Below are 13,292 nucleotides of genomic sequence, written 5' to 3' on the forward strand. Positions count from 1 at the left end.
TCTAAGGGGGTTTAGGAGCTGTTTTGATTTCTGGTTTTTTGGGAGGTTTGGGGGATTTTTTGGGAATTTTTTGGGAATTTTTTGGGAATTTTTCTGGATTTTTTGGGGAATTTTTTTCCAATTATTTTTTATTTTTTGGGTGTTTTTTGTGTTTTTTTGGAATTTTTGAAGGGATTTAAGGTGGTTTTCTAAAGGGGTTTAGGAGCTGTTTTGATTTCTGCTTTTTTGGGAGGATTGGGGGATTTTTTAGGGATTTTTTGGGAATTTTTCTGGATTTTTTGGGGATTTTTTTTCCAATTTTTTAAGATTTTTTTGGTGTTTTTTGTGGTTTTTTGGCATTTTTGTAGGGATTTAAGGTGGTTTTCTAAGGGGGTTTAGGAGCACTTTTGATTTCTGGTTTTTTGGGAGGTTTGGGGGATTTTTTAGGGATTTTTTGGGAATTTTTAGGGATTTTTTGGGAATTTTTCTGGATTTTTTTGAGATTTTTTTCCAATTTTTTAAGATTTTTTGGGTGTTTTTTGTGTTTTTTTGGAATTTTTCTAGGGATTTAAGGTGGTTTCCTAAAGGGGTTTAGGAGTTGTTTTGATTTCTGGTTTTTTGGGAGGATTGGGGAATTTTTTGGGAATTTTTTTGGAATTTTTCTGGATTTTTTGGGGAATTTTTTTCCAATTTTTTAATATTTTTTGGGTGTTTTTTGTGGTTTTTTGGAATTTTTGAAGGGTTTTGGGTGGTTTCCTAAAGGTGTTTAGGAGTTGTTTTGATTTCTGCTTTTTTGGGAGGTTTGGGGGATTTTTTGGGAATTTTTTGGAATTTTTCTGGATTTTTTGGGAATTTTTTTCCAATTATTTTTTATTTTTTTGGATGTTTTTTGTGTTTTTTTGGAATTTTTCTAGGGATTTAAGGTGGTTTCCTAAAGGTGTTTAGGAGCTGTTTTGATTTCTGGTTTTTTGGGAGGTTGGGGGATTTTTTGGGAATTTTTTTGGGAATTTTTCTGGATTTTGGGGGAATTTTTTTCCAATTTTTTATGATTTTTTGGGGGGGTTTTTTGTGGTTTTTTGGAATTTTTGTAGGGATTTAAGGTGGTTTCCTAAAGGGGTTTAGGAGCTGTTTTGATTTCTGGTTTTTTGGGAGGATTGGGGGATTTTTTAGGGATTTTTTGGGAATTTTTCTGGATTTTTTGGGGAATTTTTTTCCAATTTTTTAAGATTTTTTGGGTGTTTTTTGTGTTTTTTTGTATTTTTGAAGGGATTTAAGGTGGTTTTCTAAAGGTGTTTAGGAGCTGTTTTGATTTCTGCTTTTTTGGGATTTTTTAGGGATTTTTTAGGGATTTTTTTGGAATTTTTCTGGATTTTTCTGGATCTTTTGGGGAATTTTTGTCCAATTATTTTTTATTTTTTGGGGTGTTTTTTGAGTTCTTTTGGTATTTTTGTAGGGATTTAAGGTGGCTTTCTAAGGGGGTTTAGGAGCTGTTTTGATTTCTGCTTTTTTGGGAGGTTGGGGGATTTTTTGGGAATTTTTTTGGAATTTTTCTGGATTTTTTGGGGAATTTTTTTCCGATTTTTAAAGATTTTTTGGGGTTTTTTTTGTGGTTTTTTTTAAATTTTGAAAGGGTTTTGGGTGGTTTTCTAAGGGGGTTTAGGAGTTGTTTTGATTTCTGGTTTTTTGGGAGGTTTGGGGGATTTTTTAGGGATTTTTTAGGAATTTTTTTGGATTTTTTGGGGAATTTTTTTCCAATTTTTTAAGATTTTTTTGGGTGTTTTTTGTGTTTTTTTTTAAATTTTGAAAGGGTTTTGGGTGGTTTTCTAAAGGGGTTTAGGAGCTGTTTTGATTTCTGGTTTTTGGGAGGTTTGGGGGATTTTTTGGGAATTTTTTGGGAATTTTTTTGGAATTTTTCTGGATTTTTTTTGAGATTTTTTTTCCAATTTTTTAAGATTTTTTGGGGGTTTTTTTGTGGTTTTTTTTTAATTTTGAAAGGGTTTTGGGTGGTTTTCTAAAGGGGTTTAGGAGTTGTTTTGATTTCTGCTTTTTTGGGAGGTTTGGGGGATTTTTTAGGGATTTTTTGGGAATTTTTAGGGATTTTTTGGGAATTTTTCTGGATTTTTGGGTAATTTTTTTCCAATTATTTTTATTTTTTGGGGGGTGTTTTTTGTGGTTTTTTGGAATTTTTCTAGGGATTTAAGGTGGTTTCCTAAAGGGGTTTAGGAGCTGTTTTGATTTCTGGTTTTATAGGAGGTTTGGGGGATTTTTTGGGAATTTTTTTGGAATTTTTCTGGATTTTTTGGGGAATTTTTTTCCAATTTTTTAAGATTTTTTGGGGTTTTTTTTGTGTTTTTTTTTAAATTTTGAAAGGGTTTTGGGTGGTTTTCTAAAGGGTTTTAGGAGTTGTTTTGATTTTTGGTTTTTTGGGAGGTTGGGGGATTTTTTAGGGATTTTTTTGGAATTTTTTTTGATTTTTTGGGGAATTTTTTTCCAATTATTTTTTATTTTTTTGGGTGTTTTTTGTGTTTTTTTGGTATTTTTGTAGGGCTTTAAGGTGGTTTTCTAAGGGGGTTTAGGAGCTGTTTTGATTTCTGCTTTTTTGGGAGGATTGGGGGATTTTTTAGGAATTTTTTAGGAATTTTTTGGGATTTTTTGTGAATTTTTTGGGAATTTTTTTCCAATTTTTTAAGATTTTTTTTGGTATTTTTTGTGGTTTTTTGGTATTTTTGTAGGGATTTAAGGTGGTTTTCTAAAGGTGTTTAGGAGTTGTTTTGATTTCTGGTTTTTTGGGAGGTTTGGGGGATTTTTTGGGAATTTTTTTGGAATTTTTCTGGATTTTTTGGGGAATTTTTTTCCAATTTTTTAAGATTTTTTGGGGGTTTTTTTGTGTTTTTTTTTAAATTTTGAAAGGGTTTTGGGTGGTTTTCTAAAGGTGTTTAGGAGCTGTTTTGATTTTTGGTTTTTTGGGAGGTTTGGGGGATTTTTTAGGGATTTTTTGGGAATTTTTCTGGATTTTTTTGAGATTTTTTTCCAATTTTTTAAGATTTTTTGGATGTTTTTTGTGTTTTTTTGGAATTTTTGTAGGGATTTAAGGTGGTTTTCTAAAGGGGTTTAGGAGATGTTTTGATTTCTGCTTTTTTGGGAGGTTTGGGGGATTTTTTAGGGATTTTTTTGAATTTTCTGGAATTTTTCTGGATTTTTTGGGGAATTTTTTTCCAATTATTTTTTATTTTTTGGATGTTTTTTGTGTTTTTTTGGAATTTTTGTAGGGATTTAAGGTGGTTTCCTAAAGGTGTTTAGGAGTTGTTTTGATTTCTGTTTCTTTGGGAGGTTGGGGGATTTTTTAGGAATTTTTTGGGAATTTTTCTGGATTTTTTGGGGAATTTTTTTCCAATTATTTTTTATTTTTTGGGTGTTTTTTGTGTTTTTTTGGAATTTTTGAAGGGTTTTGGGTGGTTTCCTAAAGGTGTTTAGGAGTTGTTTTGATTTCTGGTTTTTTGGGAGGTTTGGGGATTTTTTGGAATTTTTTGGGAATTTTTTTGGAATTTTTCTGGATTTTTTGGGAATTTTTTTCCAATTATTTTTTATTTTTTTGGATTTTTTTGTGTTTTTTTGGCATCTTTGTAGGGATTTAAAGTGGTTTTCTAAGGGGGTTTAGGAGCTGTTTTGATTTCTGCTTTTTTGGGAGGTTTGGGGGATTTTTTAGGGATTTTTTGGGAATTTTTTGGAATTTTTCTGGATTTTTGGGTAATTTTTTTCCAATTATTTTTTTTTTTGGGGGGTGTTTTTTGTGGTTTTTTGGAATTTTTCTAGGGATTTAAGGTGGTTTTCTAAAGGGGTTTAGGAGCTGTTTTGATTTCTGGTTTTTTGGGAGGTTTGGGGGATTTTTTAGGAATTTTTGGGAATTTTTTGGGAATTTTTCTGGATTTTTTGGGGAATTTTTTTCCAATTTTTTAAGATTTTTTGGGGGTTTTTTTGTGGTTTTTTTTAAATTTTGAAAGGGTTTTGGGTGGTTTTCTAAAGGGGTTTAGGAGCTGTTTTGATTTTTGGTTTTTTGGGAGGTTTGGGGGATTTTTTAGGGATTTTTTGGGAATTTTTCTGGATTTTTTGGGGAATTTTTTCCAATTTTTTAAGATTTTTTTGTGTGTTTTTTGTGTTTTTTTGGAATTTTTGTAGGGATTTAAGGTGGTTTTCTAAAGGTGTTTAGGAGTTGTTTTGATTTCTGTTTCTTTGGGAGGTTTGGGGGATTTTTTAGGGATTTTTAGGGAATTTTTCTGGATTTTTTTTCTGGATTTTTGGGGAATTTTTTTCCAATTATTTTTTATTTTTTGGGTGTTTTTTGTGTTTTTTTGGAATTTTTGTAGGGATTTATGGTGGTTTTCTAAGGGGGTTTAGGAGCTGTTTTGATTTCTGTTTCTTTGGGAGGTTGGGGGATTTTTTAGGGATTTTTTGGGAATTTTTTTGGAATTTTTCTGGATTTTTTTGAGATTTTTTTCCAATTATTTTTTATTTTTTTGGGTGTTTTTTGTGTTTTTTTGGAATTTTTGTAGGAATTTAAGGTGGTTTTCTAAAGGGGTTTAGGAGTTGTTTTGATTTCTGTTTCTTTGGGAGGTTTGGGGGATTTTTTAGGGATTTTTTAGGGATTTTTGTGGATTTTTTGGGGAATTTTTTTCCAATTTTTTAAGATTTTTTTGGGTGTGTTTTGTGTTTTTTTGGAATTTTTGTAGGGATTTAAGGTGGTTTCCTAAAGGGGTTTAGGAGTTGATTTGATTTTTGGTTTTTTGGGAGGTTGGGGGATTTTTTTGGAGATATTTTTGGAATTTTTGGGGGTTTTTTTCTGATTTGGGGATTTTTTTAGCACCAAAAAATCAAGAATTACCCAAAAATGGAGAAAATCACCCCAAAAAAGGAGAAATTTATCCAAAAAAATGAAGAAATCGGCACCAAAAAAGTCAAGAATTACCCAAAAATGGAGAAAATCACCCCAAAATGGAGAAATTTATCCCGAAAAATGAAGAAATCAGCACCAAAAAAATCAAGAATTACCCAAAAATGGATAAAATCACCCCAAAAAAGAGGAAATCACCCCAAAAATGGAGGAAATCACCCCAAAAATGGAGGAAATCACCCCAAAAATGCATGAAATCACCCCAAAAATTGAGGAAATCACCCCAAAAATGGAGGAAATCACCCCAAAAATTGAGGAAATCACCCCAAAAATTGAGGAAATCACCCCAAAAATTAAGGAAATCACCCCAAAATGGACAAATTTATTCGAAAAAATGAAGAAATCAGCACAAAAAAACCCCAAAATTTACCCAAAAATGGAGGAAATCACCCCAAAAATTGATGAAATCACCCCAAAATTGATGAAATCACCCCAAAAAAGTGAGGAAATCACCCCAAAAATTGAGAAAATCACCCCAAAAAGTGAGGAAATCACCCCAAAAAAATGAGGAAATCACCCCAAAAATGGAGGAAATCACCCCAAAAATTAAGGAAATCACCCCAAAAATTGATGAAATCACCCCAAAAATTGAGGAAATCACCCCAAAAATGCATGAAATCACCCCAAAAATGGAGGAAATCACCCCAAGAATTGAGGAAATCACCCCAAAAATTGATGAAATCACCCCAAAAATTGAGAAAATCACCCCAAAAATTGAGGAAATCACCCCAAAAATTGATGAAATCACCCCAAAATTGAGGAAATCACCCCAAAAAAGAGGAAATCACCCCAAAAATTGAGGAAATCACCCCAAAAATTGAGGAAATTTATTCCAAAAATTGATGAAATCACCCAAAACATTGATGAAATCACCCCAAAAATGGAGGAAATCACCCCAAAATTGAGGAAATCACCCAAAAAAAGTGAGGAAATCACCCCAAAAATTGAGGAAATCACCCCAAAAATTGAGGAAATTTATTCCAAAAATTGATGAAATCACCCAAAAAATTGATGAAATCACCCCAAAAATGGAGGAAATCACCCCAAAAATTGAGGAAATCACCCCAAAATGGACAAATTTATTCGAAAAAATGAAGAAATCAGCACAAAAAAAGACAAAATTTACCCAAAAATGGAGGAAATCACCCCAAAAATTGAGGAAATCACCCCAAAAATGGATGAAATCACCCCAAAAAATTGATGAAATCACCCCAAAAATTGAGAAAATCACCCCAAAAAGTGAGGAAATCACCCCAAAAAAGTGAGGAAATCACCCCAAAAATGGAGGAAATCACCCCAAAAATTGATGAAATCACCCCAAAAATGGAGGAAATCACCCCAAAAATGGAGGAAATCACCCCAAAAATTGAGGAAATCACCCCAAAAATGGATGAAATCACCCCAAAAATGGATGAAATCACCCCAAAAATGGATGAAATCACCCCAAAAATGGATGAAATTACCCCAAAAATGGAGGAAATCACCCCAAAAATGGAGGAAATCACCCCAAAAATGCATGAAATCACCCCAAAAATGGAGGAAATCACCTCAAAAATTGATGAAATCTCCCCAAAATTGAGGAAATCACCCCAAAAATGGAGGAAATCACCCCAAAATTGAGGAAATCACCCCAAAAAAGAGGAAATCACCCCAAAAATTGAGGAAATCACCCCAAAAATTGAGGAAATTTATTCCAAAAATTGATGAAATCACCCAAAAAATGGAGGAAATCACCCCAAAAATTGATGAAATCACCCCAAAATTGAGGAAATCACCCAAAAAAAGTGAGGAAATCACCCCAAAAATTGATGAAATCACCCCAAAATGGACAAATTTATTCCAAAAAATGAAGAAATCAGCACAAAAAAACCCCAAAATTTACCCAAAAATGGAGGAAATCACCCCAAAAAGTGAGGAAATCACCCCAAAAAAATGAGGAAATCACCCCAAAAATTGATGAAATCTCCCCCAAAATTGAGGAAATCACCCCAAAAATGGATGAAATCACCCCAAAAAAATGAGGAAATCACCCCAAAAATGGAGGAAATCACCCCAAAAATTAAGGAAATCACCCCAAAAATTGAGGAAATCACCCCAAAAATTGAGGAAATCACCCCAAAAATTGATGAAATCACCCCAAAAATTGAGGAAATCACCCCAAAAATTGAAGAAATCACCCCAGAAATGGAGGAAATCACCCCAAAAATTGAGGAAATCACCCCAAAAATTGAGGAAATCACCCCAAAAATGGAGGAAATCACCCCAAAAATTGAGAAAATCACCCCAAAAATTGAGAAAATCACCCCAAAAATGGAGGAAATCACCCCAAAAATTGAGAAAATCACCCCAAAAATGGAGGAAATCACCCCAAAAATTGAGGAAATCTCCCCCAAAATTGAGGAAATCACCCCAAAATTGAGGAAATCACCCCAAAAATGGAGGAAATCACCCCAAAATTGAGGAAATCACCCCAAAAACTGAGGAAATCACCCCAAAAATTGAGGAAATTTATTCCAAAAATTGATGAAATCACCCCAAAAATTGATGAAATCACCCCAAAAATTGATGAAATCACCCCAAAAAAGTGAGGAAATCACCCCAAAAATGGAGGAAATCACCCCAAATATTGATGAAATCACCCCAAAAAAGTGAGGAAATCACCCCAAAAATTGAGGAAATCACCCCAAAAATTGATGAAATCACCCCAAAAATTGATGAAATCACCCCAAAAATGGAGGACCCCCCCCAGAATGGCCAAATCGCCCCGAATGGCCCCAAAATCCCCCCGGGGCTCACTCACCCCCATTCCGGTCGGATTTGCCCGGAGCCTGCGCGAGAAAAACGGGAAAAAAACAAATTTGGGGGATTTGGGGTTTTTGGGGTGAGGGTTTTGGGGGGGTTTTGGGGTTTTTGGGGGTTTTTGGGTTTTTTGAGAGGGTTTTGGGGGTTTTTGGGGTGGGGTTTTTGGGGGTTTTGGGGTTTTTGGTTTGGGGTTTTTGGGGTGGGGGTTTTTTTGGGGTGGGGTTTTTTTGGGGTGAGGTTTTTGGGGTGGGTTTTTTTGGGCAGGGATTTTGGGGCTGGGGTGAGGTTTTTGGGGTGGGGTTTTTGGGGGTTTTGGGGTTTTTGGTTTGGGGTTTTTGGGGTTTTTGGTTTGGGGTTTTTGGGGTGGGGGTTTTTTTGGGGGTGAGGTTTTTGGGGTGGGGTTTTTTGGGCAGGGATTTTGGGGCTGGGGTGAGGTTTTTGGGGTGGGGTTTTTGGGGGTCAAGTTTGGAGGGTGGGATTTTTTAGGGTGAGGTTTTTGGGGTGGGTTTTTTTTGGGGTCAGGCTTTTGGGGTGGGGTTTTTTGGGGTCAGGTTTGGAGGGTGGGTTTTTTTTGGGGTGAGGTTTTTGGGGTGGGTTTTTTTTGGGGTGAGGTTTTTGGGGTGGGTTTTTTTTGGGGTGAGGTTTTTGGGGTGGGGTTTTTTGGGGTCAGGTTTGGAGGGTGGGATTTTTTAGGGTGAGGTTTTTGGGGTGAGGTTTTTGGGGTGAGGTTTTTGGGGTGAGGTTTTTGGGGTGGGGTTTTTTTCGGGTGAGGTTTTTGGGGTGGGGTTTTTTGGGGTCAGGTTTTTGGGGTGGGGTTTTTTGGGGTCAGGTTTGGAGGGTGGGATTCTTTAGGGTGAGGTTTTTGGGGTGGGGTTTTTTGGGGTGAGGTTTTTGGGGTGGGATTCTTTAGGGTGAGGTTTTTGGGGTGGGGTTTTTTGGGGTCAGGTTTGGAGGGTGGGATTCTTTAGGGGGAGGTTTTTGGGGTGGGGTTTTTTTTGGGGTCAGGTTTGGAGGGTGGGATTTTTTAGGGGGAGGTTTTTGGGGTGGGGTTTTTTGGGGTCAGGTTTGGAGGGTGGGATTCTTTAGGGTGAGGTTTTTGGGGTGAGGTTTTTGGGGTGGGGTTTTTTGGGGTCAGGTTTGGAGGGTGGGATTTTTTGGGGTGAGGTTTTTGGGGTGGGGTTTTTTGGGGTCAGGTTTGGAGGGTGGGATTCTTTAGGGTGAGGTTTTTGGGGTGGGGTTTTTTGGGGTGAGGTTTTTGGGGTGGGATTCTTTAGGGTGAGGTTTTTGGGGCTCACCTCGGGGTCGTGGTTGAGGCGATAGACGAAGAGCTGCGAGGTGCCGGCCACCACCAGGTTCCGCTCGGCCCCAGAGAAAAAATGGCAGAAAAGGGAAAATTCCAGACCGGTGGGGGGGTGGGTCTGCTTGTAAACGGCGTACATGGCCCCCCAAAATCACCCCAAAAACGGCCTGGGGGACACAGGGGAGAGAAAGGGTCAGAACGGGGTACATGGCCCCCCAAAATCACCCCAAAAACGGCCTGGGGAGACAGGGGAGAGACAGGGTCAGAACGGGGTACATGGCCCCCCAAAATCACCCCAAAAACGGCCTGGGGGGGCAGAGGAGAGAAAGGGTCAGAACAGGGCACATGGCCCCCCAAAATCACCCCAAAAACGGCCTGGGGGGACAGAGGGGAGAGAAAGGGTCAGAATGGGATGGGGACCCCCCAAAATCACCCCAAAAACGGCCTGGGGGACACAGGGGAGAGAACAGGTCAGGAATGGGATGGGGACCCCCCAAAATCACCCCAAAAACGGCCTGGGGAGACAGGGGGAACAGAACAGGTCAGAACGGGGTACATGGCCCCCCAAAATCACCCCAAAAACGGCCTGGGGGGACAGAGGGGAGAGAAAGGGTCAGAACAGGGTACATGGCCCCCCAAAATCACCCCAAAAATGGCCTGGGGGACACAGGGGACCCCCAAAATCACCCCAAAAACGGCCTGGGGGACACAGGGGAGAGAACAGGTCAGGAATGGGATGGGGACCCCCCAAAATCACCCCAAAAACGGCCTGGGGGACACAGGGGAGAGAACAGGTCAGAATGGGGTACATGGCCCCCCAAAATCACCCCAAAAACGGCCTGGGGAGACAGGGGAGAGAAAGGGTCAGAACAGGGTACATGGCCCCCCAAAATCACCCCAAAAACGGCCTGGGGGGGACAGGGGAGAGAAAGGGTCAGGAATGGGATGGGGACCCCCCAAAATCACCCCAAAAACGGCCTGGGGGGACACAGGGGACCCCCAAAATCACCCCAAAAACGGCCTGGGGGACACAGGGGAGAGAAAGGGTCAGAATGGGGTACATGGCCCCCCAAAATCACCCCAAAAACGGCCTGGGGGACACAGGGGACCCCCAAAATCACCCCAAAAACGGCCTGGGGGACACAGGGGACCCCCAAAAACGGCCTGGGGGGGACAGGGGAGAGAAAGGGTCAGAATGGGATGGGGACCCCCCAAAATCACCCCAAAAACGGCCTGGGGGGACAGAGGGGACACAAAGGGTCAGAACGGGGTACATGGCCCCCCAAAATCACCCCAAAAACGGCCGGGGGGGACACAGGGGACCCCCCAAAATCACCCCAAAAACGGCTGGGGGGGACACAGGGGACCCCAAAATCACCCCAAAAACGGCTGGGGGGGACACAGGGGACCCCCCAAAATCACCCCAAAAACGGCCGGGGGGGACACAGGGGACCCCAAAATCACCCCAAAAACGGCCGGGGGGGACACAGGGGACCCCAAAATCACCCCAAAAACGGCTGGGGGGGACACAGGGGACCCCCCAAAATCACCCCAAAAACGGCTGGGGGGGACACAGGGGACCCCCCAAAATCACCCCAAAAACGGCCTGGGGGGGACAGGGGAAAGGGTCAGAATGGGGTACATGGCCCCCCAAAATCACCCCAAAAACGGCCTGGGGGGGACAGGGGAGAGAAAGGGTCAGGAATGGGATGGGGAGAAAAATGGGGCAGGGGGTGGGGGGGAAAAGGAAGAATTTGGGGGAGAAATGGGAAATTTGGGGGGAAATGGGAGAATTTGGGGTGGAAATGGGGAAATTTGGGGGGGGAATCTGGGATTGGGAGGAAACTGGGGGGGATTGGAGGATTGGGAGGAATTTGGGGTTTGGGGGAAAATTGGGGGGATTGGAGGATTGGGGGGAATTTGGGGATTGGGGGGGAAAAGGGAAATTGGGGGGGATTGAGGAGGACTTGGGGGTAAATTGGGAAAATTAGGAGAAAATGGGGAAATTGGGGGGAAATGGGGAAATTGGGAGGAATTTGGGATTGGGGGAATTGGGGAAATTGAAAGAAAATGGGGATTGGGGCAATTTGGGGGGGATTGAGAGGGAATTTGGGGATTGGGGGGAAATTAGGAGGGGACTGGGGGGGAATTTGGGGAATTGGGGGGAATTGGGGGTGATTGGGGGGATTGAAGGACTGGGGGGAATTTGGGGATTGGGGAAATTTGGGATTGGGGGAAATTGGAGGATTGGAGGGAAAAGAATTGGGGGAAAAGGGAGAGAAAAGAGAGAATTGGGGGGAAAGACAGAACTGAGGGAAAAATGAGGAAATTGGGGGAAATTTAGGATTGGGGGGATTGGAGGATTGGGGGGAATTTGGGGAAACTGGGGGGAAATGGGGAAATTGGGGGGAAAAAGGGGGAAATCAGGACTGAAGAAGGGGGGATTGTGTCTAAAATAGAGGAGAAAGAAATACACAAAAAAACAGGGAGAAGCACCCAAGACTGGGAGAAATCACTCAAAAATAAAGAGGAGGAATTGCCCAAAAAAGGGAGGAATTGTCCCAAAAGTGGGGGAGCACAATGCAAAGCCACCCCAGAGACCCCGAGACCCCCCCCCCTCCAAAAGCACCCCTGAGCCTCCCCCAAAATCTTCCCCTCACAGAACCCCAAAATTTCACCTCAGACCCCCCAAATTTCCCCCCTCAGTTCCTCCATTTCCCCCCCAAATTTCCCCTCAAACTCCCCCAATCCCAACTTTCCCCCTCATGGACACCCCCCCCCCCGCAAAATCTCCCCCTCACAGACCCCCCCCCAATATTTACCCTCAGACCCCCCCAAATTTCCCCCCTCACTTCCTCCATTTTCCCCTTAAGGGACCCCCCAAATTTCCCTTCAAACTCCCCCAATCCCAACTTTTCCCCTCATGGACCCCCCCCCGCCCTTCCCCCCAAAAACCTCCCCCTCACAGACCCCCAAAATTTCCCCTCAGAGCCCCTCCGAAGAACCCCCCCAAATTTCCCGCCTCAGTTCCTCCATCTCCCCCTCAGATTTCCCCTCAAACTCCCCCAATCCCAACGTTTCTCCTCATGGACCCCCCCAAATTTCTGCTCAGACCCCCAAATTTCCCCTCAAACCCCCCCAAAGGACCCCCCCCCCCAAATTTCCCCCCTCACTTCCTCCATCTCCCCCTCAGGTTTCCCCTCAAACAATCCCAAATTTCCCCCTCATGGACCCCCCCCCGCCCTCCCCCCCAAAATCTCCCCCTCACAGACGCCCCAAATCTCCCCTCAAACCTCTCCAACCCCCGTTAACCCCCGACACCCCCAAATTTCCCCTCAGACCCCCCCAAATTTCCCGTCAGACGCCCCAAAGGACCCTTCAAATTTCCCGCCTCATTTCCCCCCTCTCGCCTTCACGGACCCCTTAAACCTCTCCTCAGGCCCCCCAGCCCACCCTCCCTCTCTCATCTCCCTCCGCCGTCCTCTCCATCCCTACAGACCACTCAGTTCCCCCCAAAACCCCGCAAAATCCCCCCAAAATCGCGGCCTCCCCTCACCGCTCCCACGCGGGCCGGACCCGCTCCCGCCGCCGCCGCCACAGAGATGCCGGAAGTGGCTCCGGAAGTGGCGCCAGAGCGGCTGTGCCGGGGCCGCTCTGGCCGCTCCCTCCCGACCATAGAGACGCTGGGTCCTCCAGCGGGGCCGGGACTCGAACCGGGGTCCCCGCGGGGGAGCCCCCAGAACCCAGCGGGCCCCGGGGGGGCTTGGGGGGCTCGGAGGGGGTCAGAGGGGTCCCGGGTACCCCAAAAGGGAGATGAACCCAATGGGGAGGGGGCTGGAGGGGTCCTGGAGCCCATCGAGAGCCTATAGCCGCTATGGGTGCCCGCCCAGTAACTCCCAGTGCCCCCCAGTAACCTCCAGTGCCTTCCAGTTACCTCCAGTACCCTCCAGTGCCCCCCAGTAACCTCCAGTACCCCCCCAGTAACCTCCAGTACCCCCCCAGTGCCTCCCACTAACCTCCAGTACCCTCCAGTGCCTCCCAGTTACCTCCAGTACCCCCCCAGTGCCCCCCAGTAACATCCAGTACCCCCCCAGTGCCTCCCACTAACCTCCAGTACCCCCCCAGTGCCCCCCCAGTAACTCCCAGTGCCCCCAGTAGCCTCCAGTACCCCCCCAGTGCCCCCCCAGTAACTCCCAGTGCCCCCCAGTAACCTCCAGTACCCCCCCAGTGCCCCCCAGTACCCTCCCAGTAACTCCCAGTAAT

At 43.4% G+C, this 13,292-nt stretch overlaps 1 protein-coding gene across 2 annotated transcripts in view; it reads right to left on the minus strand.

The window, feature by feature from the left end:
* The window catches only part of CPSF1 (cleavage and polyadenylation specific factor 1), a 99,863-nt gene extending 87,230 nt beyond the window's left edge, over positions 1-12,633 (minus strand). For both annotated transcript variants that reach the window (XM_086875621.1, XM_086875625.1), the window contains exons 1-3: positions 12,586-12,633; positions 9,025-9,196; positions 7,728-7,755 (exon numbers count right to left, since the gene is read on the minus strand). In XM_086875621.1, coding sequence (XP_086731747.1) covers positions 7,728-7,755; positions 9,025-9,168 — 172 coding nt within the window. In that variant the 5' untranslated portion in view covers positions 9,169-9,196; positions 12,586-12,633. The remainder of the gene's footprint in view (positions 1-7,727; positions 7,756-9,024; positions 9,197-12,585) is intronic.
* Positions 12,634-13,292: the final 659 nt, after the last annotated feature.

This window comes from Cyanistes caeruleus, chromosome 1 (assembly GCF_971803275.1).
Source record: "Cyanistes caeruleus chromosome 1, bCyaCae1.hap1.1, whole genome shotgun sequence".
Taxonomy (NCBI): domain Eukaryota; kingdom Metazoa; phylum Chordata; class Aves; order Passeriformes; family Paridae; genus Cyanistes; species Cyanistes caeruleus.